The 24,650-nt window shown below is 42.0% G+C and overlaps 1 protein-coding gene across 1 annotated transcript in view; it reads right to left on the bottom strand.

Annotated features, from left to right (window-relative positions):
* Positions 1-1,530: 1,530 nt before the first annotated feature.
* The window catches only part of Tmem260 (transmembrane protein 260), a 57,660-nt gene continuing 34,540 nt past the window's right edge, over positions 1,531-24,650 (bottom strand). The window contains exons 10-16 of the mRNA XM_005399195.2: positions 23,405-23,574; positions 21,477-21,648; positions 18,477-18,625; positions 11,495-11,671; positions 9,788-9,841; positions 8,490-8,580; positions 1,531-4,748 (exon numbers count right to left, since the gene is read on the bottom strand). Coding sequence (XP_005399252.1) covers positions 4,479-4,748; positions 8,490-8,580; positions 9,788-9,841; positions 11,495-11,671; positions 18,477-18,625; positions 21,477-21,648; positions 23,405-23,574 — 1,083 coding nt within the window. The 3' untranslated portion in view covers positions 1,531-4,478. The remainder of the gene's footprint in view (positions 4,749-8,489; positions 8,581-9,787; positions 9,842-11,494; positions 11,672-18,476; positions 18,626-21,476; positions 21,649-23,404; positions 23,575-24,650) is intronic.

Below are 24,650 nucleotides of genomic sequence, written 5' to 3'. Positions count from 1 at the left end.
TTCCAGTGGTTCAAACATCAAAGGGAATGTTTCATTCAGCTGAAAGAAATCTCAAATATCCCTTTTTAAAGGTTACCTTACAAAATAACTCCTCTCAGATAACACTTCTAAATAGAAGAGGATTGTGGTCTTTTTCTTCCCAAAGAGTACGTAATTCATAATCTCCACTAGTATATGGCAGGTAACTTATAACAAATTTACTGATGCAAAGACAATATTCCATACCCATCTGCTGTACCTCTCCTCCCCTTATCCTGCCTACACTGAATTTGCAACAGATTCTACACTTCAACACTGGCCTCACCTAATGGCAACAAGGCCCAGCAAGACTTTTTTTTTTTTTTTTTTTTTTCCCAGTACCAGGGATCAAACTCACGACCTTGCGCTTGCCGGGCAGGCGCTGTGCCGCTGAGCTAAATCCCCAGCCCCTAGACTTGAGCTGTCGGCTGCTCTGTGAGTTTGAGTCACTGGAGAGGAGCGTTGCTGTTGTTTGCCTTTGTGTTCTTGACCTTTACCTTGCAACTGTCTCAACCTTACCAACTCAACATTTAAAAACTACCGCAATGTTTGTGTCCCTGAAAACTCACCCTCACCCATAACACCTTAGATCCACAGAAAAGAGAGAACTTCACAGAGGAGCCAGTGACACCTGGGTTCACTTTTCCAGGGTCGGAACCTCCACCTGCCCCTCCTTCCACAGGGTGGGACCCAGTCTTGCCAGTATGCAGCTCCCACCACACGTTACACCAGTGAAGAGCTATTGGATTTCTTTTTTTCTGAGTGGAGGGGACCCTTTTCAGGATTTGCTCCTGTTAGCTATTTTTCTATATTCAGGTAAGCACACCACACTATTCTGGGAGCTGCTTAAAACATCACTCACGTGGATCCCAGTCAAGCAGACTTTCTGAGGGTGCCCACACGACGTCTTCACTGAGCTGATCGCGTGGACTGCAGCTCCGCGTCTGCCTGGCTGTGGTGCTAGGACCCTGGCCTTTGGGTATTCCTAGTGCCCTGCAAACAGCACTGGTTTGTCAGTATGAGTTTTGCAATGGTTTTGCGTCCACAACAAAATCTGAGGATAAACAAAGTAGTGCGAATCTCTTCCTGGACTGGAATAATTTTCTTTACTAAGCCACTGGACTTGGAGCCAGTTAGAAGAGCAGAACTTTTAGTCAATACCCTGCATTGGTGCATTTATAAAATATACCAAAAGTAAACCGAACAAACGAATTTGGTAGAACAGGGTTAATTTTTTCCACTTTTGGAGTTAAAACTTTTCCTGACTATCAAACGCATTCACATTTCAACTTTGAAGGATATTGATAACAAGTATGATCAAGGACTCAAACTATTTAACTTCTTAAATATCAGTTTAAAAATCTACCTTTCATATCCCAGCCTGATCATGTCAAGTTATCTGCAAAGTAACATAACAGTAACCTTAAAACTCAAAATGGGCTTTAGTCAAATATCATAAAAGTTAAATATCACGCTTCCATCCTTAGAAAACACTAAGTATGTGGGCAGAAATAACATTTCATGGTTTTTATTGTAAGGTTTTCAAAATAGTACATTGGTAATTGATTCCTTTCCACTTTGCTGCATGAAATGGGTCCTTTTAAGAAAACAAAGAAAAAAGAACAGGCGACACCAAGAACGATGCACATGGGCAGGGGGGATGCAAACAGCCGGGCTCGCTGGGCGGGGCTGAGGCCAGGGCCCTCCCCTTGCCCTCGGTCTCGGCAGACCCGTGCCAGGGCAGCAGGGCGCTGCGGCATGTGGGAAGGCAGACCGTTCTGCTGGCTCCCACTGGCTCCCCAGGCCAAAGTCCAGGCAGAAGTTGGCTTTGTGGGGTTCCTGTCATCCTGCCAACCCACAGCCCTCCTGGGACACTGCTCGGGGGATGCTGGCCAAATCCCGCATGAGAAGTCATCTTCACATCCTCTTCAACGTGGGGAGGTGAAACGAAAGAACCCCCTTCTATTTTATGGTGTCGTGCACCAGCCAAGCGAAAGCGGGAAAAAGCAACTTAGTATCATACAAAGGAAAGGATTCTTCAAAGTGGTTAATACAGAGATAAAACCCAACATCCCTACCTCTCAGTGCAGCTTACTATTTTTCATTTGCCTATGGTTTTTTAGAAATTTAAATATAATTACGATCCTACCTACTTTGGACTTTATCATTGCCTTCTCAAGGAGAGTGGCCCAAAGTGATTGCCTTACAAATCCATAATAATCCATGTACCATTTGATAATCGTCAATACACAAAGCCTACTCAGACGTGGGGCTCCATAGCAGACACACTGAAAAAGAAGATATCTCAAATAGACGCCTTCACTGCCATTTTTGAGGCTATGACTAGGAAATACTACTTTTAATAAGGTGCCTCAGACACCACATACGTGTACTCAGATGAATATTCACACACGTGTAGATGTTCAGAACAAGCAAGGTCAACTCGCACACACATACGGTCTCTTTTCTGAGCCAACAGAGAAAACATACAACCAAGGACCATTTGCATTTTATTACCCTTTTCCCCCCAGAAAAGTGGAAATCATACTCTGCCATAATTTCTTTCAAATGGATAAACTTAGACAATTTATCAACGCTTCCTTAAATTTTTACACCACACTGAACTCCAACAGGTTTTTGTTTTAAGGTAACCCAGGTTTGGGGTTCTTCCCTGTGGAGAAGTTACTTTCAAGTCAGTGAAAGTTCTTGGCCCATGATTAAAAGTCTTTGCCAATTAGTACTCAACAACTTCAATTCATTTTTTTCTGGTTCAAGATGAGTAGGAGCCTAATAAGGCTGTGATAAAAGGGCAAAAGGCACCGAGAGCCAAAAGCGGATTAATGAGCTCCTCCATTTATTTGTCTTCCTAACAGCTGAACTGTTACAACTATTGACACTCTTCAAAAGGTTCCGCTCTGAACCCTGTCCAGGCACTGCAGGCTCCAATGGACATCTTCAAATGCAGAGAATGGAGGGGCAAGAGCTTCCCCCGTGTGATGCCAAAACCAACAAAGCCCCATGGATCAGGTAATGAAACTTCAGCTTTTCCCCCTTTGAGATTTATTTACTGGCAGCTGACAAGGGGCAAATTCAGCTCGAATTGTGCAGTCAAGGCCTGTCAAGCTTTTAGAGGCACCCTTGTCTTGAAGCACCTTCATGACTGGCATTTCGCTCAAAAGCCCTCGGCACTGGTCCTTAACAGCTTATGACATCACAAAGGACACTCCAGACAGATGCCTACATGGCATCCTGCAGCATTTTAAAAGAGAATTAGTGGTTTTAATTATGGTCGTAGTATGAAAGGGAACCATGCAAGCTCCGCAGGAGACCTTTGATCAGACCCTTTTGCTAGTACAATGCCACGGAACTGTGAGTATTCCTGGTAAGGGGCCTTTTCTTGCTGAATGACTCACCAGTGATCTTTGAATGCAGACAAGCTTCTAGCCCTCCCTCTTCATTAGTGAGCATTTCTATACAGGGGCCTATATAGTGCCTGGAGTCTAGGAGCCACACAATTGGGGGGAAAGAATCCCTACAGATTCGGGCCTCTACTTAGGAAGTACTGAAGGACTCTGAGTGACTTTATTCATTAAAACAGGTTGCTATTAATTAACTGTCATAATAAATAAAGAACTATTATTTGCATTTCTTACTATGTTCTCTTTAGTAACAGGTATAAAAGATGCTTGTAACAGAAATTAATTCATTGAACAACCCATCCCCCACCCCCTACACACACACTGTTTTTGCATGTGGGCAGCAGGACCCTACTAATCATTGGGTCTAGATTTGAGAGTCCAAATAGAAGTAAAATATAAAGGTAAAATTAATTAAGTAACCATGAAATGCTTTTTCCTTGCCAGTCTGTGCATCAAATTAGCTTTTCTTTTTAGTGAATGTGGAGAACTATCTAAGACAACGCAGCTGAAACCTTTTCACGGTATTACCTGCTTGCTGTGTACCTTGCAGTGTGATGCATGTAACGATGACAGTTTCTTTTTTCAAAAAAGAATTCTAAACTTGAAGCAAAACATGATTCATTCTTTAAAAAAAAAAGAAACTATTTCCCTTTCAGGAAACAAACTCTTTTTGGCATGAAAACTTTAAGTATTTAACCTATAAAGCGGATCCCAAAAGCACGGTCCTTTAAAGAATCATGGTCAATAGTTTAAATAAATGAAAATAGCTCATTCTCTTCTGCAGTGTAATCAAGCACCCTCATTTGGTGAAAGACTGTGGTGCTAGGTAGGAAGAGGTCTTTTCTAAAGCTTCTCATGGAAATGCTAATTCGGTAACAAAGGCTAAACAGAATACTACATCTTGGTCACTCAACCCTGATCAGGCAGTACTGCTGTCCCAGGTTACTTATATCTGGGCAATAACTTAGTTTGCAGTTTCTTTTCTTAAAGGAAAAACTTTTGGACTTCAGAATTTTGGAAGCTGAAAGATGAGCAGGTTTTTCACATTTTGCTGTCTCTGACATTTTTCATATTTCTCAGACTTTGCAGTTTTTTTCTTAGGTCCTTGAGAGCAGCTAAAATATCAGCGAGCTGCGGATCATTCTGTGCTTTTTGAGCATAGAGACGAAAATGTGTGATGGTTTCAGACAACAGGACTTCAGCATCTGCATCTCTCTCCTGAAAGCGCAGCATCCGCTCACAGGCGATGGCGTAGTTTTTGTGCCAATTCACTGGGTGTTCCTTCCGTAAATAGACAATCTCCTTATAGAGCTGGAAAACAGCAAAAATGTTGGTATTCCACCGTTATCCCTTGACTTAACCCTCCCCCGCAAAAAAACCCAGAAAACACAGAGGAATTGATAGCATAAGAAAAAAATCCAAGCAGCCTACAGGAAAAATCTAATCATTGCCAGGCCATGCAGAAAATGCAGGATGTTACTGTAATTATTACAGTAGCAGGAGGCAAATATGCTTCATCTAAAACTGCTTCTGGGAGTTTTGGGGGCTGCAGGAGGAACCTGACAACACACTGTGTCAGGACAAAATGCTCTTCCTCCAGAAAGATGTTCTGGGAAAGGGATTTAGTTCTAACTGGTGGAAAGCTATTTACTCAACAGGCAGAGAGGCTGAAACTCTAAATTTAGCTGCTGGAGGAAAAAAAAAATAGCTTCCTTTAGAAGACTGTGTGGCAAAAGAACTGGGAAGAATTTAAATTCTGTCCTATGTTATTTACATGAGTTTCTCTCACCATTAAAGACAACAGTAATGACAACAGCAGGACAATCCCAACTACCCCATCCTGAAGGAGGCTGGAAAAAACAATGTAAGTGACCCTAGCATGAGATACTCTCCATTTGCACCAAAGCCCATAAGTTACGATTTTGAGAGTTAAACTTTGTCACACAAATTCAGAATTTTGATTTCCTCACATCAGAAAGCATTCATTGGATACAGGTAGAATTTTCAATATTGAGGAAAGGAAACGCATAAAAATTTAACACATAAACAAAAAGCACAGGAAGATCACAAAATGAAGCATTATGCTTGCTTCTTTGGGAGCGTCACAGCCTTCCTGGAGACTGTCAAGCCAGAGCTGGATTCCCAGGGATATTCTAGCAGCTTCTGAACACAGCATGGTAGTGATACCATCTATGGGACGCAACGCTTTGAGTTACAACTGTATTCCCGACATCAACAAGTTGAAAGGGCCAACTACCTTGTCTCCTCCCCCAGCTCCTCCTACTCCAGAGCAGACAAATGCACACAGATTTCAAGTGTCTCTGTCCAAAACTCTACAATCCATGTCGAGACATCATTTTCATATTTAATACACCTTTGCTTTCAAGTTGACTTTTAAAGCAACTTCTGTAGTTATCTAAGTTTTATAAAATATGAAAAAATCGCCATGTCCTCTGTCAGGTTAGCCTCTTGCCCTCTTACCTCCTGGTGAAGCTTCTCTCCCCAGCCCTGCTAAGCTGTCTTCTCTCCACGTCCTCAGCTTAGCTCTGAGGAGGAGGTGCGTGGCGGGTTCCCACATGAGGCCAGCACGCAGGAACTGTTAGATTTTCAAAATCCTAGCCAAGGCAGTGCTTCCTGGAGTGTTTGTTTCCCCAAGTGCTCAAGAGAAGCAGAGGCTCACTGTGACCCACTAGAGTCTTCGGGCATCAGCAACCACTCTGCCCCCTTCTGGAACATTCTGTGGCTTAGGCAGCATTAGCTAATTCTACTTCTGGGGACCTGGTAAGCCACCTGTGCTGCACCTTGAGAAGCGGCCACTTCTCGTTGTGTGGAGCTGCATCTCCTCCTCTGTGTGTGTTATGATGATACTGGTCTTAGTGGGCTACATTCTACTGGTTGGGGACATCCTCACCTGACCTAGTGTCTCCCAAGGACCTGGCTACTACTTGCTTCCCAACTACCCCCAAACTTAGTATCACCTGAACTTAATGTCTTGTATAAGCTACCAAGTGGGACAAGAGCACAAGTTTCCTTAACACCTAGCGAGAATGTTCTTAAAGAACGAGCACTGGGTGGGTGTGTGTTGACCCACCAAGTAACTGGCCACGCTTGTCTTTAAATACTGTCACACATCTGGAGACGTCCTTAGGTGAGGAGACGCCAAAGCCTGAGTTCACTGACGGGAGCAAAGCTCACGGCCCACAGAGACCACAGAGCCACAGGGAGCTTCAGCGTGGCTGAACAACCAGCGTGGAAGGCCTCACTGATGAGAGCGTGAAATATTAGTGAGTCCCAGACAAAGACTGCTTGTTTTTCATAGAACTACAAGGCACTAGAGATGAAGAGGAAATGTGATATGACCCGGATGTGAGAGCTAGTAATTTAAAGTTTAACATCCATTTTTCTTAAAACAAATCAAGGCCTCGGAAGGTTGAATGACTCACAGTTGACAACACACTGCGGAGTGGCCGAGAACCTGGGCTGCCACCTGCCAGGCCGGACGGGCAGGCGCTGAGGACCAGGCTGCCCCCAGGGTACATGCCTGAGGCTTCCTCCGGATGGATGCCTGCCCTCCCTCTCTGGCTTCCTGGCTCCGCCATCTGTCTGGTAAGCTCATCCTGGTCATTCAGACGACAGCCCAGTGACACCCGGCCCAGCTGGCTCGACCCCGCTCTGCCCCACAGCCCCTCTGCGCTCTCAGGCCTGCACTGCACCGAGGAGGACCTGGCCTCTGTCTCCCTGTCTAGCCCGCTACCTCTCTTGACGGCAGGAACAAGGCCGCTTGTGTCCAACACACTATGTGCTACTGAGTGGACACTCAGTAAGTGCTCTGTCATGGAGAGCAAATGAATGAAAGCAAGGGCCTGATTCAGGAGGAGAATTAGTCATACGGATTAGACACCACGCTGTGCTGACTTAGCCCCAAACGAACACCCGGAGCAGATTCGCAGCAGTCCAGAGACAGCAGAAGTACCTGTTGTCCCTACACACTGTCCTAGCCTCTGTGTCCGCGGGCCCTGCCAGGGTGTGTGCTTCCTGCACAGCGGACTCCACGACTGTGTGCAGGAGCTGAAGAGCCAGTGTATGCATCACACACAAGCAGAGACGCGGCGGTGACACTGCAGCAGCCTCCAGCGCGCCCATTCCCGGTTAGAGGCAAGATCTGCACAAGGGCCTCAGGGTGGCTGCGCACGTGGAAGGTTTGTTCAGCTTCATGGGGCAACAGGTAGAGGAGAGAGTCGCTCTGCAAACTTTTCACCCACGAAATCTCAACTAGCCATGGCCCTCTCATGCCAAGTACGGCCAGGGTCTGTGCTTCTGCACAGAGGGCAACTTGTGAGAACTTTTCACTTTTTTAGGTAGCCACTATATTTGTTCCCTATTGCTGCCGGAACAGAGGACCACAAACACAGTGGCCTGAAGCAACGTACATTTCTTATCCTGCACTTCCCGCAGGGGAAGCGCATGGTTGGGCTCTCTGACCACACGAGCGCACCCAAGTTGTATTCAGCACACCAATTAAATCCACAGAGCTGTGTCTCTGGGAGGCTGGAAGGAGACTACTCCCCTCCCTTACAGCTTCCAGAGGCGTCTGCACTCAGTTCACAGCCCCTGCCTCCACCTGCAGCCCCGCAGAGTGACGTCTCAGACCGCTCCCTCTGTGAGCACTGCCTCCGCACGCCTTCTCCTCACTCTCACCTCCTTCCTCCCTTGCCAAGGCCCCTGGATTACACGAGGCTCATCTAGACAACCCAGGACCGTCTCCCACCTCAAGACCTTCTGCTGAATCCCACCCGCAAAGTCCCCTTTGCCCTGTAAGGGTAACAGCTCCAGGTTCTGGAGTTCAGGACCCCGGACATCCTGCGGGAGGACGTCATTCCGTCTACCACAGCCATGAACCTCAGACGTTGTGAGAATACGGAATATGTTGCTTTATACACTGCTTTACAGTGTCCAGACTAAGTGGAAACAAAGAAAAACCCTGCTACACACCCTCTGCATCCCAAACAACCGCCGCCACTTCCCACCAAATATCTTTACAAAAGAACGTACATTGTAAGCCTGAGTGTAGAGCTGAGCTTTTACATCCAAAGGCACATTCACGGTTTCCGCCAGGTTGAAGATGAAGAACGGTGTTTTCATCCTGGGGAGGGAGTGGGACCTCTCGTTAACGCTGTACATCCATCTCACATTCAGGACTACCTGCTCTAGGCTTTCCACTGATATGGCTTGTATGTCACCCTTTACTGTATTATTTTTCATTCTCTCATAGTCTTAGAAATTTATTCTGAATCACTAGCAACTCTTTGTTCCCCAAAGACGCTGCATTCCTACTTATACCACAACTGTCAGAAGGAAGTCTACACACAGCCCAGTGCCGCGCTGGCCTCTCCGGATGTGCGTTACTGTTAGGTCAGGGTAGGCGGCAGTGGGTGCGCTGTCCTGCAGTGCAGCCCTGAGGTGCCCGCCACGGTGGCTCCTGCCACGTGCGGCTGGTCCCGCGACGATGGCCGGGCTCTCGGACCACATGAACTCATTCAAGTTGCATTCAGCACACCAATTAAATCAATACCTGCCCCAGTAATGACCTGCATGCTTCTTTTATGTGATTTCCGCTCAGCTCTCCTGCAGTCAATCACAGTGAAGAACTGAGTAAACACACAGCCTATCTCCCTAGGACTTGGACATTCATGTTCAGGCCAAGGTCCGCCAGTAGAAGTTGTGTGATTACTTACAAACAGTAACAGGGCTCCAAGGGAAGCAGCAGTGTCATTACGCTGTCCCATGCCGGACAGTGCCAGCCTTCTCTGACTGACAGGCAGGCCCAGCACCTACTGCGTTAACAGTGAGTCTATTTCATGCTAGCGTGCACCAGCAGACCATGCGCTCTGTCAGGGTGGGAACTATGTTCTCCTAGCACGCACAGCTCTGTTGCACGGTGCGCCGACTGACCTCTAGGAAGTATTAAACAGGTGCCAGCTGAACAACCACTGGCTCATTGTAACAGGCAGGGCTGGCATGATCGGCTTCTACTCAGTCTCACTCGCTTTTCAGTTTACTTGAAACAGGAAGCACAGGAGTTCAGAGTGGTCCAGGTCAGAGGATGTGAGCTCGGATGCTGGCTCTCACAGCAAGCAGCGTTGGCCCGAGCCTCTCCATTCAAGTTTGCCCTTTCATACAACGGGGAGGTCAGTAACCTCAGGGGTTCCGAGGGCGAAACGAGACTGTTCACATGCCTCAAAGAAAATAACTGCTAGTGTGTTTTGAGTACTCTCAAAATGAAAAGTGCCACAGGCTACTTCTCTGCTACCTTTAGAAGAGGCTCAAATACACAAATGCAAAACAGTCACCTTGCTTGCCACATCTCTTCATTGGCCACGGACTCCCAAGAAGATGGATCAAACCTGCAGTTGCAAGAAAGAAGCATCGTTCTGTCAGCCACTTATTGCTATGACATGAGGTGCTCATTTCCTAAATTTTACAAGACTACTAAAGCAGGCTGGGCCTTGAAGAACCACTGACAGTAACCAAGCCGAGACCAGTTCAGTTGTAAGGAACTCAGGCTGCTGGTGCATGTGCTCCTGATCTGCACCATGAGCTCTGGGGTCTCAACGGAGCAAACAAGGGACTAACGGAAGAGGCTGGGAGCTCAGGGGGCTGCTGCCCCATGAGCCACTAGACGGCAACATGTCGCGGAGGTGAGATGCAGGCCTGCCTTGGGACGCAGTGAGCAGCGGAGGATACACTGGAGAGGGGACGCTCAGCTCTGATACACCGCTGCTGGAGCCACAATGCTGCAGGAAGAATGGTTTGCTGAGTTTTCTTAATTAACATTTTCCTTAGTGTTTGTTGTGACAGAAGTGAGATGGTGAATGATCCTATCTGTTTCCTGTTCATCAGCCTACTGAAGAGGATGCTATTTTCTACCTCTTCCTCCTGCAGGCCACAGCGTGCTTTGATGCAAGCCTCATCACCTGGCTCAGGCTGCTATACACAGAGAGGTCTGTCTGTTCATGTTGATTCGAAAAACCCTACACAGCATCTGTTCACATGGTCTTGCCTCTTGTTCTTAAATTATAAGCACAGGTCCGTGGTGGTGAATCTATGGCACATGTGCCACAGCGGGCAGGCAGTGCCCTTTCTGTCAGCATACAAGCCAAGTGGGTGAGTTGCTTTTTCTGAACTAAAACCTCTGTATTCAGGTTTAATTGCAGTACTGGCACTTTGCAATGAGTAAGTGGGTTTTGGGCTGCAGTTTGGGCACTCAGTTTCCAAAAGGTTCACCATCACTGGAGTAGGTTATATAATCTTTAAATACAGTAATTCATAATTTAACAAATAGATAATGGGCAATTTCTTTAGATGGTAACTCATTTTCCATATGGGACAGAGTAGAAAGGCTTAAAGGTAGACTAGTAATGTCCCCCAAAACATAACCAGGTTGATACCCAACAACTGTGAAAAATGTACCCAAATTCAATCTTTCCTACAGAAAAATGATCTGCAGTTTTTTTCTTTTGGCAGTGCTGGGGATTGAACCTAGGGCCTCATGCTTGCTAGGCAAGTAGGCAAGTATTCTCCCACTGAGCTACATGCTCTGTTCATATCTCCGCCATTCTTGAAGAAAAAAGCACGTAACAAATTCATGCGCGTGGATACTGTTGTGAGCCATCGAGTGCCTCTGAAACCTTAACCACAGGTAATAAGTCCTAGGGTAATAGTTGAGGGTAACAGTAATAATTTTAGGGTAATAAGCTGCGGGGGCTGGACACGATACAACTTCAAAAGGGCTGGACGCAGGTGCTGTGCAAGTGGCTTCTGTGCTATGCACTCAACACTGCCCATCTCCCCTCTGTCTTCTGCCATTCTGTAAACAGGAGGACGAGAGAGACGCGTTGTCTTTCTGCATTTGTTCTGTGATACTTTATAGGTAGCAAATAATTTTAATAATTAATGAGAAAGCATGCAAAACCATTAAAAGGCATCTCAAAATGTGGTGTTTTTTTAAGTAAGCAAAACTGCTATCTTATGCTCAAAAACGCAACTGCTGTTCCTACCTTCCGTATTCTTCGGTCCAGTTATAGATGTTTTTTGTGAGTTTAGCCCACTCCTCAGGGTTGAATACAATCTCTGAAGGAACTAATTTGTCACAAGATCCCCAGGGCCACAGTGAATACTTCTTTCTCCAGGTTGGGTCACCTTCATGAATGCCTATGCAAACAAATGTGTCTTTCCTGAAGACAGAAAAAACATTTTTAACTTAAAATTCTACATGTTTAATACAATTCATGAAAAGTCCCTTTTGACTCCCTAAACCTTGGTTACTAATAAACCATTTGGGAACCTGTTGACTTATTTAAATCTTGACCAAATGGACTGTTTGAAATTTATCTTTATGTAAAAATTTTGTTTTTAGTGATCAAAGGGAAGCAAACAGACACATGAAAAAAATTCTCCTGTCTGTAACATTCCAAGAAATACTTAGGGACAAGCACTGCTACCAGGAAAACTGCTGTGGTGTTGTCCTGCATGTAAACAAACATTTTCTCTGATGTTTCTTTTCATTTTACAAGTAGAAATATCGTAATTCTTCCTTTTTTTTTTGGCTTTGTTTTGTTTTTCAAACAGGGTCTCTCTATGTAGTTCAGGCTGGTCTTGAACTCACTATGTAGTCCAAGCTGGCTTTGAGCTCATGGAGATCCTCCTGCCTCTGCCTCTGGAGTGCTAGGACTATAGGCATGCACCACCATACCCAGTTGTAATTCTTCCTTTGTATCCCGACTTGGAAGTAGTCTTTCCTTCCTCAAATTCCTATCACCCTCTGCTACTTTTAAAAATATCTTTTGTCATTGTTGTATTGTACTTATTTGCATTTGTCTCAAGGAGGGGAAAATATCCTTGAACTAACTTTGAGTCCCACATACCATGATGTATACCTAACACTGTAAATACTTGCTGGATAAAATTAATTAGATTCGAATAACTGCAAAAAATAGTAATAGATGTGGTTAAAATATGTCTGATTCAGGAAAAAGAATAACTGAATAGTTCTCTTCCAATTTGTAATTTATGTCTTACTTTTTACTATGGGAAAGTAAAGGGGGCATAACAGGTGAAATTGGTCAAAAGTAGAACACTTTGTGGAGCTTGGAAGAAGGTAACTTAGATTTTATATTTTTTTCTCCACTATTTATGGCCTCTAGCATTTTGGGAAAATCATTTAACTACCTAGTCTAGTCTCCTCATGTGTGAAATAAGTCTGGTAACTATTTTTCAGATCAAGTGAGATGATGCTGGTATAATGTACAGTGCTGAAATATGTAAGGTTCTGATTCTGGGAAAGATGGAGGAAGTTTTTCGTTTCTCCCTTTGCATTCAACTACTGCTGTGAGACGTGATCATGGAAGAAGCTCCAGGAAAGGAAAGGATATGGTAGAAAAAAGACTGGGCGTAGGACCAACATTAAAAGTTCTATCAAGCCAGCCATGAATTATCATTTGTGTCTCCATTACTGCCTGTCCTATCCTCAAAGGACCAGAAACCTAGAAGTACATATCAAATGGGGACAAAAGAAAGCGCCAGGAAAAAAGCTCCTTCTTTCAGCTGAAGGAACAAGAAAGTGAACTTCTAGGGTTTGAAAAGACTGGAGGAAATCCCCTGGATCCTTTCTCCTTCTCTCCTTCCCAGGCTCTAGGTAATACCATGGTGATGGCAGAGGTAACCGCAAAACTCGTGGAAAGGGAACCCTTCTCCAGAGGAGAAGGCTCCGAGTGCGGGGAGCTGTGGCTCCGAGTGCGGGGCAAATCCCAACTGCTGCATTTTTAATTTTTTTTCTTTTGCCCATTGCTTTCTGTCTCTGTCATCCCGCAGCTTGATCCCAGATGGAGACAAAGCCACAGGAAACTCACGGCAGAAGATGGAAATTAAAACCCCAGAGCACCAGGAAGGAAGGCATCCGGAAGCCGGAAAGGACTGAGGGAACCAGAAAGGACAGCCATCAAGACAGCGATCCCAGCTGTGTATGAACTCCTGGGCTATCTCTGAGCCAGGAGTTCTCCTGACTTGCATGGATCTGACCCTCAACAGAGTTTGCAAAATTAAGCACAGGGAAAACTACCATCCAAGTCTTCTCAGACTAGACACTTGATAGCACACACAAGGCATCGATCCAAATATCACTGCAAATATTTTATTTGTGTTTTTGTTTGTTTTTTTCTGGTACCGGGAATTGAACTCATGACCTTGTGCTTGCCAGGCAGGCACTGTGCTGCTGAGCTAAATCCCCAGCCCCTCCACAAATATTTCAAAAACAGATCTGCCAGGGGTGTCTGGGATGGACCTAGCCGATGATCTGCTAAACACAAACAAACATACAAACAATGGACATCTTCTTGGGATTTAACTAAGGCATACATATTCAAAATCCCAAGATAAATTCTAAAATTACTCAGCATATGAAGAACCAGGAAAACATTTCAATTCACAAGTGAAAAGTCAATAACGTATCAATTCCAAGATGATACAGATGTTAGACTTGTCAAAGCCTGGAAATGGCTATTAAAACAATGTAGCAGGAAGTAAAGGCAAATACTTTTGAAATTAGTGAGAGAACAGAGAACCTCAACAAAGAAATAGAAGGTATAAAGAGGAACCAAATGGAAATTATAAACCTAAAAAATACAATGACTGAAACTAAAAATTCCCTGGCTGCACTTTACCTAAATTTGGAGAGAGGGTACATCAAGGATGACAAATTGTACTATTTCTTTTCTTCTCAAACAAATAGAGAAAAGGATTGAACAAAAATTCCAGAGTCTCAGGTACCTATGGGACAATGTATTGAGGTCTAAATTTTTGTCATCAGTCTCAGAGGATGACAAAGAATATGAAACAGAAAAAAAGAAAAAAGTAATGGCTGAGAAGCTTACATTTGTGAAAGACCTAATTTACAAAGTCAAGAAACTTTGGAAACCCCAAACATTCACACGCATGCTCACACAGCATATAATCAAACAACTGAAAACTAAAACAAATACGAAGTCTTGAAAGCACTAACAAAAACACATTTCAACCAGAACAGCTATTTAAATGTGGCTATCGCTTCATAAACAGATGAATCAAAAGACATAAAATAACATTATCAACTCAGAGTTCTATGTTCACAAATATCAAAAAAATTGAAATAAAAACATTTCTGGATGAGAGATAATTAAGAGGATCCACTAATAGTTCTGTTCTAAGAGGGAAAGGAAATGAATGACATGAGAAGATACCTAGAATACCAGGACTGAAGGAAGAACAACAGACCTGCTAAACATCCAGATAAATATTATAGAATATTTTTCTTCTTACATTCTTTAATATATACATATATAAAAATTGAAAAGAAAATTAGCATATGTATGATGTAATACATATAATAATGCAAAAGCATGGAGAATTAAGTATCTGGACTAACACAGCAGTAAGGTTTCTGAAGTCCACCAGAAATGGTAAAATATTACCCCTAAGTAACTGTGGCAAGTTGGTGCGCATACTGTACTCTCAAGAGCACTGAGTAGAAAAAGGAAAAACCCAACAGCAACAGCAAAAAACACAAGGAAACAAAAAAGCACGTTTACCAAGATAGATAATAAAAATCTCAAGAAATTTTTTTAAAAAATTAAACAATCCAAAAAAAGGCAGAAAAGGGAAAATGGTATAATAAAAAACGGAACAAACAAAGCAAACAATAAAATTATATACATCTAAACATCAATATTCACATTAAATGTAAACAATCTAAAGACAATAGTTAAAAAAAGCTATTATCTGTTTCTTCTTTGTAAGAGAAAATCTTTTTTTTTTTTTGCCTATGTATTGTACCCTGATTAACTACTTTGAAGATGATGATATAGTCTATTCATTATTGTTATTATTATTATTTTGTAATGAACTTTTGTTTTATTTGTTCATAAAATAAAAACAAAGAAATAAAATGTGTAGTAAAGACCTAAATATATGTTGTCTACAAGACACACATCTTAAATATGACACAGATTGGTTAAAAGAGAATGAAAAACACACAATGAAAACAGTAAGCAAATTAAAACCAATAAAAAAACTCACAAGGACTTTTTTTTTTGCAGGTAGGTAATAGAGAAAGTTTCAAATAGCATGGAGTGGAGAAATTAAACAGTGTGAGGACAATCTGACATCTTATATACAAAAACAAAGCAGTACAACCTCTTAGAAGAAAACATGAGAACATTTTTATGTCTTGATACTATGCTGAGTTCTTAGATATGAAATCAAAAGTATGACCAATAAAAGAAAAAAAAATTGGTTTTCATTGAAACAAAAAAATTTTTCTACAAAAGACACCTGTAAAAAAATAAAAAGACATAGAAAATATTTGCAAATTGCATACATGATAAATGTTTCACATCTAGAATACATAAAGAAACCTTCAAAACTCAATAGGTAAAAAAAGCAAAGCGCACGACTCAACAACCCCCAAAAAGAACTACGATACAGCTTGGATGGATCTCAAAGGCAGTGCGCTGAGTGAAATACACCATAACCAAAACCAGCATGCTCTACGTTTCCCTTTATGTGACATTCTGGAAGAGGTAAAACCACTACTAGTGAAGGACAGAGAGGGGCTGCCAGGATGAGGGCTGAGGGACAGACAGTAAGGCCACAGGAGGGCAGCACGAAGGGCGTTTTGGGGCCACAGACTGTTGTTCTATATTTTGATTGTTGTGATGAATACATAAACCTATACTTGTGTTAAAATTCATACAACTATATACCAAAACATATTTTACTGCATGATAAACATAAAAATAAAATATTTGTTCAATAAATATTGGCTTCCTGCCTTTTAAAAGTACCCATTTAGAGAGCTTTTATATGATGATGGTCTAACACTTAGAGACAATCCCTACCAAGTTGCCTTAGATCATTCACATCTTGCACTTAGCAATTTCATTACTAAATGAAATACTAACATTGTATTATTATCAGAATTATTCTAATATTCTAATTTACTAATTATCCTATGCTAATAATAACTTAAAATTCTGTCTCTTCCACATGCAAAAAGGCATTTGTTCTAGCTCATAATATTATAGTTAAAATGTAGATACCATGTTATTGTCTACTAAACAGTCCTATTATTTAAACTGTAGCATGCGTCTATTAAAACAGTTACACAGAGTTTGTAAAAGCAGGAAATGTCTTTATGCTGTTGAATGAAAAAAACAGGACTCTTACATTATGCTTTCAACTTTGTAAAAAATACACATCTTCAATATATTTATTATTGATGAGTGACAGGATCATATTTGTCTGACATTTAAACATAATTTCTTATTCTATAATTAACACATGTTATTTTAAACTTTATTTTAAAAACAGACACCAATAAATGATGTTTACCCTGAGACTTCATTAGTAAAAAATATTCACAAAACTTTATGGGCCAGAATGTTTGTCACCATATTAAAGAAGCAAAAGTCTAGAAACAACAAAAGTTTCTTAAGAAAATAGAGTATTTGTTAAAATATGATTTACTATGGAAATATTATATAGCAAAAATGATGGCACTGAAGACATTTCATTAATTACATAGGCGGCACTTATGTTAGGTGAAGAAACGGAAAGAAAATGAGACACTGTCCTAGCTATGTAAAATATGCTATGTGTGTGACCTCGTCTATGTATAAGTAAAAATTTATGTTAAAATTGAATGGAATCCAAAATAAGTTCGTCAGAATGTTAACAGTGGTTGTCCCTGAAATCCAGATGATACCAATGGCTTCACACTCTTCTGGATTGCGTAGTGCTTCCCTGAGGGGCACGCAGTATTTCTATAACACTGTTCCTGGAACATTCTGGAGTCCTCGTATTTGTTAAACAAATGCTCAGTGGATGCCCTCAGGCAGAATTAATGGCTGCCCCATCCATGACCCCAGAACACTCATCACCCACTCAGGAAATGATCTATTAGTAGACACACACTGAGTATTCATGCCTACACCACAAAGCCAGCACAGAGCTTACTGTGGTGCTGCTAGTTACAGCCACACGCATGTACATACACAACTAGACTATGGTCTACCTGGATTTGAAACTGAGTTTCATTTATCTTTTTATTGCCACAGCCTGACTCAAATTAAATTTTGTGGGACTAAATTAAATAAAATCCACAAAAATGCCTTTCTGGGACTGTTAGGTTCTGCATCTTTCATTCTAGAATAGAATCACCGCTCCCCGCACAGCACATTTATACCCATTGCCTGTGTTACGCCACAAGCCACTGTAAACACAGGCTCTGAACACTGGCATTAGGCTTGTAGCCAGGGCTGACTTAACTTGAGGATTTACAAAGATTTTCTGAAGTCTTCTTTATAAGAAAGAAAAAGTCATGAATAAGTTTTCCTCCTTTTCAAGCTCTGGACAATCTTGAACATGTCAATGACAGGAGAAGTGTTCAAAACTACACCACTGACAGAGCTTTTATTGTTGACCTTAACTATGAATAATTTTATGTTCTCAAGTATAGAATTCATAATTATCATACTTTTTATCTCAGTGAGTAAACTGTAGGTGTTTCTCTTATTTATAAAAATGTCTTATCCTTTATAAAACAAAATCCTTAAGCTATTTTTATACAATGATTATTCCTGAAAAAAATTTGCTTTACACTTAAAAGGGGGCCACGGTGTTGATCAGGAGGAAACTATAATTGCTTGCAATACACCTGCAACGATTTCAAGTAGGAAGGCACATCTCCAATTTCTCTGAATTGTACTAAGATCTTATTTGCTGCTCTTGCTAATCTGTCTTTATTTTTCCTTTACCCAGAACAATAACATTTATTCCTGCCTGGCCTCATTTATGCACAGATATTCAATTTAATTACAAAGATAATCTCACCGGTGACAGGGAAATAGGTGTAGAAAATTGGTCTTTTGGTGAGGCGCAGCTGTTACAGAAATAATTTTAGAAAAGCTTAAGATTTCAGAAAAGCTATTATATGAAAAGAATGCTTACTGTTTATTTATTTCAAGAAAACGATAAAGATTAAATGTGACCATTCCAGTAGGTAATACTCCTTCCACAGGATTCCACCGGTCCCCGGGAAAATGGACACCTGGCAAATGCTTTGCCACCTTGGGTAAGTACCACTCATAAGTCATCATCTGCCAGAAAATAGCATATGATACACTTTTAGTATACTTCATAAAATCAAGGTTAGCAAGTATAAAATGTTTTAAATGTGAATATACTTGTTTAGTAATTGAATACTTTCAAGCACAACAGAGGAGTGTGGTCCTGGCCGCCCTTTAAATGACCAAATCTTGGATTTTAGGACTGTTTCCGCAGCACCGGTCCTCAGGGTCATCCCCTCCACTGTCACTCTGAGGGTGGGCCCCACTTGTGCTTCCGGAAAGAGCGGAAGTCTCACCTGGGAGGCCTCCCTCCCTCCCTGGGCTCCCAGCACAGCTCTTGGCGTGTTCCTCCCACAACTGTGCCCCGAGGGAGGGAGGCCTGCTCGGCTCAGTGCGTAGGAAAGTTCTCGAATTGCGTGTACTTAAGTGAAACTTCTGTGAAAGGCCAGGCTAGGCCGCCAGGCAAGCAACACAACTGTGTCAGCACAGCACCGCCTCATCCATTCAGAGAGCCTGCGTGCTCGCTGTGCAATGCCTGTTCATAAAAATCTAGGCCTCAAATCAAAAACCCTCTGGCCAAATTAGCTCAATTTATTAGTACTCCCAAGTTAATTACATATCTTTACATGTTCTTTTCATTACATTATTAGAAGAAAATCACTTTTCTTAATTCTATTCTTAATATATACTTATTACTTAATTCCAGACTTTTATGTGGAGAATCCCTCTCTTTGTATGTACAAAAGACAATACTTTGAAAGCTTTAGTAGAGCTTATATATTACCATTTGAACAATTGCTTATGTTTGCCTTCATTAAGGTGTTTAACTAGCAAATCGTTATTTTTTTATTTTGTGATACTAGGCATCAAACACAGGGGCACTTGGCCAATGAGCTACATACCCAGCTGATTTTATTTTTTATTTGTGTGAGAGAGTCTTACTAAGTTGCTCAAGCTGGCCTTGGATTGTCATCCTTCTGCCTCAGCCCTCTTAGTAGCTTGGATTACAGGCATTCACCACCATGCCCAGCTAGAAATTAATTTTAATCCAAGTGTACCTTCTAAAATTCAAGAAATATTTACTGTATTAGAGTTTATCACCCGATAGTTTCAGTTTTGGGAAATACTGATATTAATTAAATATCCTCTGTGTGTTAATGAACTTCATGTTCCTCAGTTAATTTTCATAATGAACTTACTATATGAGAGTAATTGTGTCAGATACTGCTGGTTGCCCATCCAACAGCTACTACCTTTTTTGCTGATGTCCTCTTTTGACCAGGGCAGTAGTGTGCTCCAGTCTAATCATTCTCTTGGCTAGTAAGTACTGCAGGTGTTGGCATATGAACCCACACTGCTGAAATTCTCCCAGTGCAGAGGTGGGGGAGGTGGGGCCCCAGAAGAAGCACCTTGACTTAAGGTAGGATGTTTGGAAGTGAGCATTCATCTTGCAACTATGAGTGGAAAGTCAGAGAAGCCCCCTGAAATACTGCTATCATTGAATAGCGTGTAACAATACTAAAGCAGCTTATTTCCCAACTACTTGTTACGTGAAATAAAACTCCATAATTTAAGCTATTCTTCCTCAGGCATTCTGTTTTTTGCATTCTAAAACCTCCTATTTTATAATGATAACTTCTATTTCATGCATAAGGGAACAGAAGCTCTGAGAAGAAAAATCACTTGTCCCTCACACATCTTGGAAATGACAGAATGAAGACTGGGATTTAGGTCTTATTCTCTGTGAAATCCATGCTTCTCAACTATAGTAGCCCCTTCCCCAAGTAGTACATATACATGACATACATATTTTACATATACACACCAACAACATGCACAAATAATACATACACATTATATACAATTTAAGTGCTGGGATTTAACTCAGGGCCCCACACATGCTAGGCATGTACTCTACCACTGGGCTATACCCCCGCAAGTAGTATGTAAAATCAGTACAATATCATGTTATCAGCAAGTAAATTTTTTTCAGAAGCTAAACTAAAGATCAAATTCATTAATTTATATACATAATGTAAATGCAAATTGCTTATAAAATACATGCAAATTGCAAAGTTCCTTATAGACTATTTGAAAATTTGTTTATAGTTTTTCCCCAAAATTCTAATTATTTTTTAGTTCAACTGTTTATTAAATATTCGTTCAACTAAACTAATCATATTATTTCAAGATTAAGACTTTCTCTTTTCCTGATACTGCCTCCAAATACCAGTTAGGTTTGATCCTTTTCTGGTATTCATGGCCTAAATAATAAAACTTATGTTTAAATATAGTTTTTCAGTTGTAAAAAATTGTCTTACTACCCATCAAAATTTCTGCAAGTTCCCTCCTAATGTATCTTTGTCATAGGATCATTAAAGATTATATAAAAATTCTATAGCAGAGTTTTGGCTAATAATTTTTATTTTGAGAAATTATTTGAGATGTTTACTTTCCCACAGTATGATTCATATTATATTCAACTTCGGGTCAGGGTCACGGTTAATGCTCTACTCTTGAACTACATTCTTTGCTCTTTTGAAAGTTTTTATTTTGAGAAAAGAATCTACCAAGTTGCCCAGGCTCATCTCAGACTTGTGATCCTCCTACCTCATCCTCCCAGGCAGCTGGGGTTACACGCATGTAGGACTAAGCCGACACAACACAGTAATCCTTAAAACAGTTAGTTTAACTGATAAACAATGAGTATGATTTGTATTATGAGTTAAACAAAAGAATGTGATATGTAGTCTAAGAGTGATTATGAACAATGCACTCATCTATTATTTAAAAGACAGTGTTTTTCAAAAATGTTTCAAAAATGATTGCTATACTGTGGATGTATTTTACATATTATGTATTATATATTATATATACTTACTTCTTGATCCACTAATGAAATATCTGGCCGTAAGCCCTCGCAGTAGTGCATGTAACGGAGCGCGTTCCCTGGCAAGTCACCTCTGAGTAAGATGATTGCATCATGGGGCATAGAGTCTAGAAGGTTCTTTGCAAATGTACTGATCACATTGTTGGTCCTCTGGTCACAAATGCTAAACAGAAACATAATAAAAGTTAAAGTTGCAGCAACAAATAGCTAAGTTTTAAGAACAATGACATTCCTTTCAAATCACACAATTACATTTAGAGTTTCAATATTTCTTAATTTATAACCTCTGAGAGGATGCATATACTTGGAAAAAACACTATTATCTGATAGAAAAGAAATACCTAACTATACAACTGAAAAACCCAGTCTGCTGCTAATACCTCTAGAATTTATAACCATCTTCATAAAAAGGGAATCAGTCAGTGTCCAAGAAAAAGTCCCCCCAAACGTAATCCAATTGCATCCAACAAAGCTAAGGTTTGTGACTACATGGAATTAAGGTAGTTTCATGTTAACTCCATTTACACCAAAGGAACTTTCAGAAATGCAAAAAGAAACCTGCCAGCTTCCATTGTGAACATGTGTGGCAGTTGTGTGGTGCCCCAGCACGCAGAGGCTGACCCTCCCCACCGCTTCCCTGCACCCCACATTTCCTGCATCCTCTCTCCCCTCCAGGCCAGAACAAGGCAGAGCAGGAGAGTTTTGTCCACCTCTCTCCAGGCACTGTTTGCTTTTGCCAAGAGCAGCAGCACAGCTCTTTTCAAGAACAAAGCAGACTTTCTACCTTCAAAGAAAAAGTGATGAGTTCTGAGAACTTAACACGAAAAGAGAAGCAGCATCAAAAAATGGGAGAAGGAATGTCCTTCCTCTTGCTATCACGTGTGTTACATTTGATGGAGCAGAGGAGGCACTGCCTAAAGCTGAATTATGGCCTCACAAAGCAAATAGACTTGTAGGAATGCAGTATTACCCTGCCTTTGCAGTGGATGGGAGGGTGACTTTTCCTACCACTGCTCCCCACCTCGCTGTGGGTGGTGGCATACACTTTCCCACCCTGCAAAGTGCTAGCAATGCTATTCCCTTGGGGCACACAAAGACATCAGAACAAGATGAACCGCCCAGTCTGTGCACACACCGCTGGTACAAGGCTGGGCAGAGTGACTGAGCCCAAGCCACCCGGAGGAGGGCAGCCTCCTCCCACAGACACGCAGCTCAGGAGCCCTTGGGAGGACAAGGGACCACGCTGTCAGTTAAGCTGCAAGAGGAAGTTTATCCTAAAATGATTCCAGTCAAGTCTCACTGTAACAAAACACCGAAGCACTTTCTCTTCTGTAACGTGTATCAAACTGCTAGAAATGAACTGTCATCTAAGACTTAGACATCTTTTCTGTCACACTGAGATTTCATTATGATCATCAAAGATTTAAAAATACATATATATATATGTAAAAATACTATGTGAGAGTTAAGAAACTTTCAGAACTTAATTTAAAAATAATTAATAGTCTCTACTACAAAGTTAACCAGAAAAAGACCCAATATTCCTCAAAAGATGAACTTTTTGGAGCACTGTATATAAAAATCTGCAAGTCTCTTTATTCTCCATGCAAGTGATATTTTAGATCGTGGAATTTTACATATACTCCGAATTCTACAGAGCGAGTTCCGGGTTCTTCAGGAGACAGCGTGCAGTCTGCGTACCCTGAACACAGGGGTCAGAATACACCGTCACCCATTCAGGGCTCTGTCTCAGGAGGACCAACAACTCCCAGCATCAAAGACCACTGCTCTCAGACTGAGGTGCCTCACTCAAGTCTTGGAAAAAAATACAAGCTAAAAATGAAATGAAGTCCCGCAATCTAAGTCTCCAAATGTCTCTGTTTTGGTTGCTACTTTTCATAAAAATAACCCTGGGTTACCTATAATTAGAATACATTTGGTAAACCACAAACAGAATTGCTGAAAGCCATTCCAGACACTGAAGCCCACCGCTGTTCAGCGCTCGCTTAGTCTCAGAGGTGAGTGTGGCCAAGCCCAGGCCAGCGAGGACGGCCACCACGGCGTTGCTCTGCATCCAGAACCGTTCCACCTGCGGGAGACACACAAGCCAGGTGTCCCGCTGGCTGCTTGTGCAGTCAGTCGGGTACTTCCTGTTCTGACAACACACTGTGTATGCCTAGTACTGCGCCTGCTCTCACGTGGACCTTGTTAACTGACCTCCGAACCAAATCCCATACACATTTCTTCATTTTTCAGTTTTCAAGCAAAGTCTGACAAAGGCTTCTTTCTTTGTATTTTTAATTTAATTTTTTATTTTTGGTGGTGCTGAGGATGGAACTCAGGGCCTTGTGCAGGCTAGACAAGCATTCTGCCACTGAGTTATATCCTGAGCCTGCATCTTCCTTTTTGGATGCAAATATTCACTTCAGTATCGTAATGGTCCATCTTGGGCTCCAGAAATAGGGTGGAGAAGGCAGGAAAATGGTCTGGCCTGACTCCTGGTTTCCCCTCCCTTCCTTCTTCCTGTAAGATGCAGGGACTGATCTGCCAGGGAGTGGGAAGCTGGGCTTGAGCCTGCTAGCCCGCCCCTCTCCCTCACCCCCCTGCCACCCCTACTCTCGGAAGTGAGCTGCCCCAGGAAGCATCTGTCCAGAGGCAGAGTCTGTGGCGCCAGTGGATGGTGACAGGGCCAGGCCTGTCCCGCGCAGCTGGCAGGTGACGGCGGCGGGGTCTACCCATCCTGCCAGCAGCATGAGGACGGCCCTTGCACACAGATGGAGACACATTCTGCAGTGTCAGGATGACCGGCAGTAAAGTGGCTCACCCCATTTACACTGGCTTATCTTGTTTCTCAGTTGATACATGTACAGAGTTTCCATTGTGAGGAGAAGAAATACCCTAATCTCAGAGACGGCTGCTGGGAAAACAGCTATTTGGCACAGTCCTGGGTCTGTGAGCTAAAGAGTGAAGGAATGTTAAGTGCCTCAGTTCTACCCTTATTTCTTTTGCTATTCTAAAAAATTCCCAGGCGAAATGCAATTGTACATATATTTGCAAGTAAATACACACACACACACAATGAGTAAAATGTCTGAGATCTGTTTTTATATTTCACAACAGTGTTAACTAAATGTTAGAAGTCCTCCCTAAAACTGGGTTTAGTCT

The sequence above is a fragment of the Chinchilla lanigera genome, unplaced genomic scaffold (assembly GCF_000276665.1).
Source record: "Chinchilla lanigera isolate Chin_1 unplaced genomic scaffold, ChiLan1.0 scaffold00065, whole genome shotgun sequence".
NCBI classification, from domain to species: Eukaryota; Metazoa; Chordata; class Mammalia; order Rodentia; family Chinchillidae; genus Chinchilla; species Chinchilla lanigera.
The sequence above is the reverse complement of the archived record's forward strand: the minus strand, read 5'-3'. Positions and strand labels throughout refer to the sequence as shown.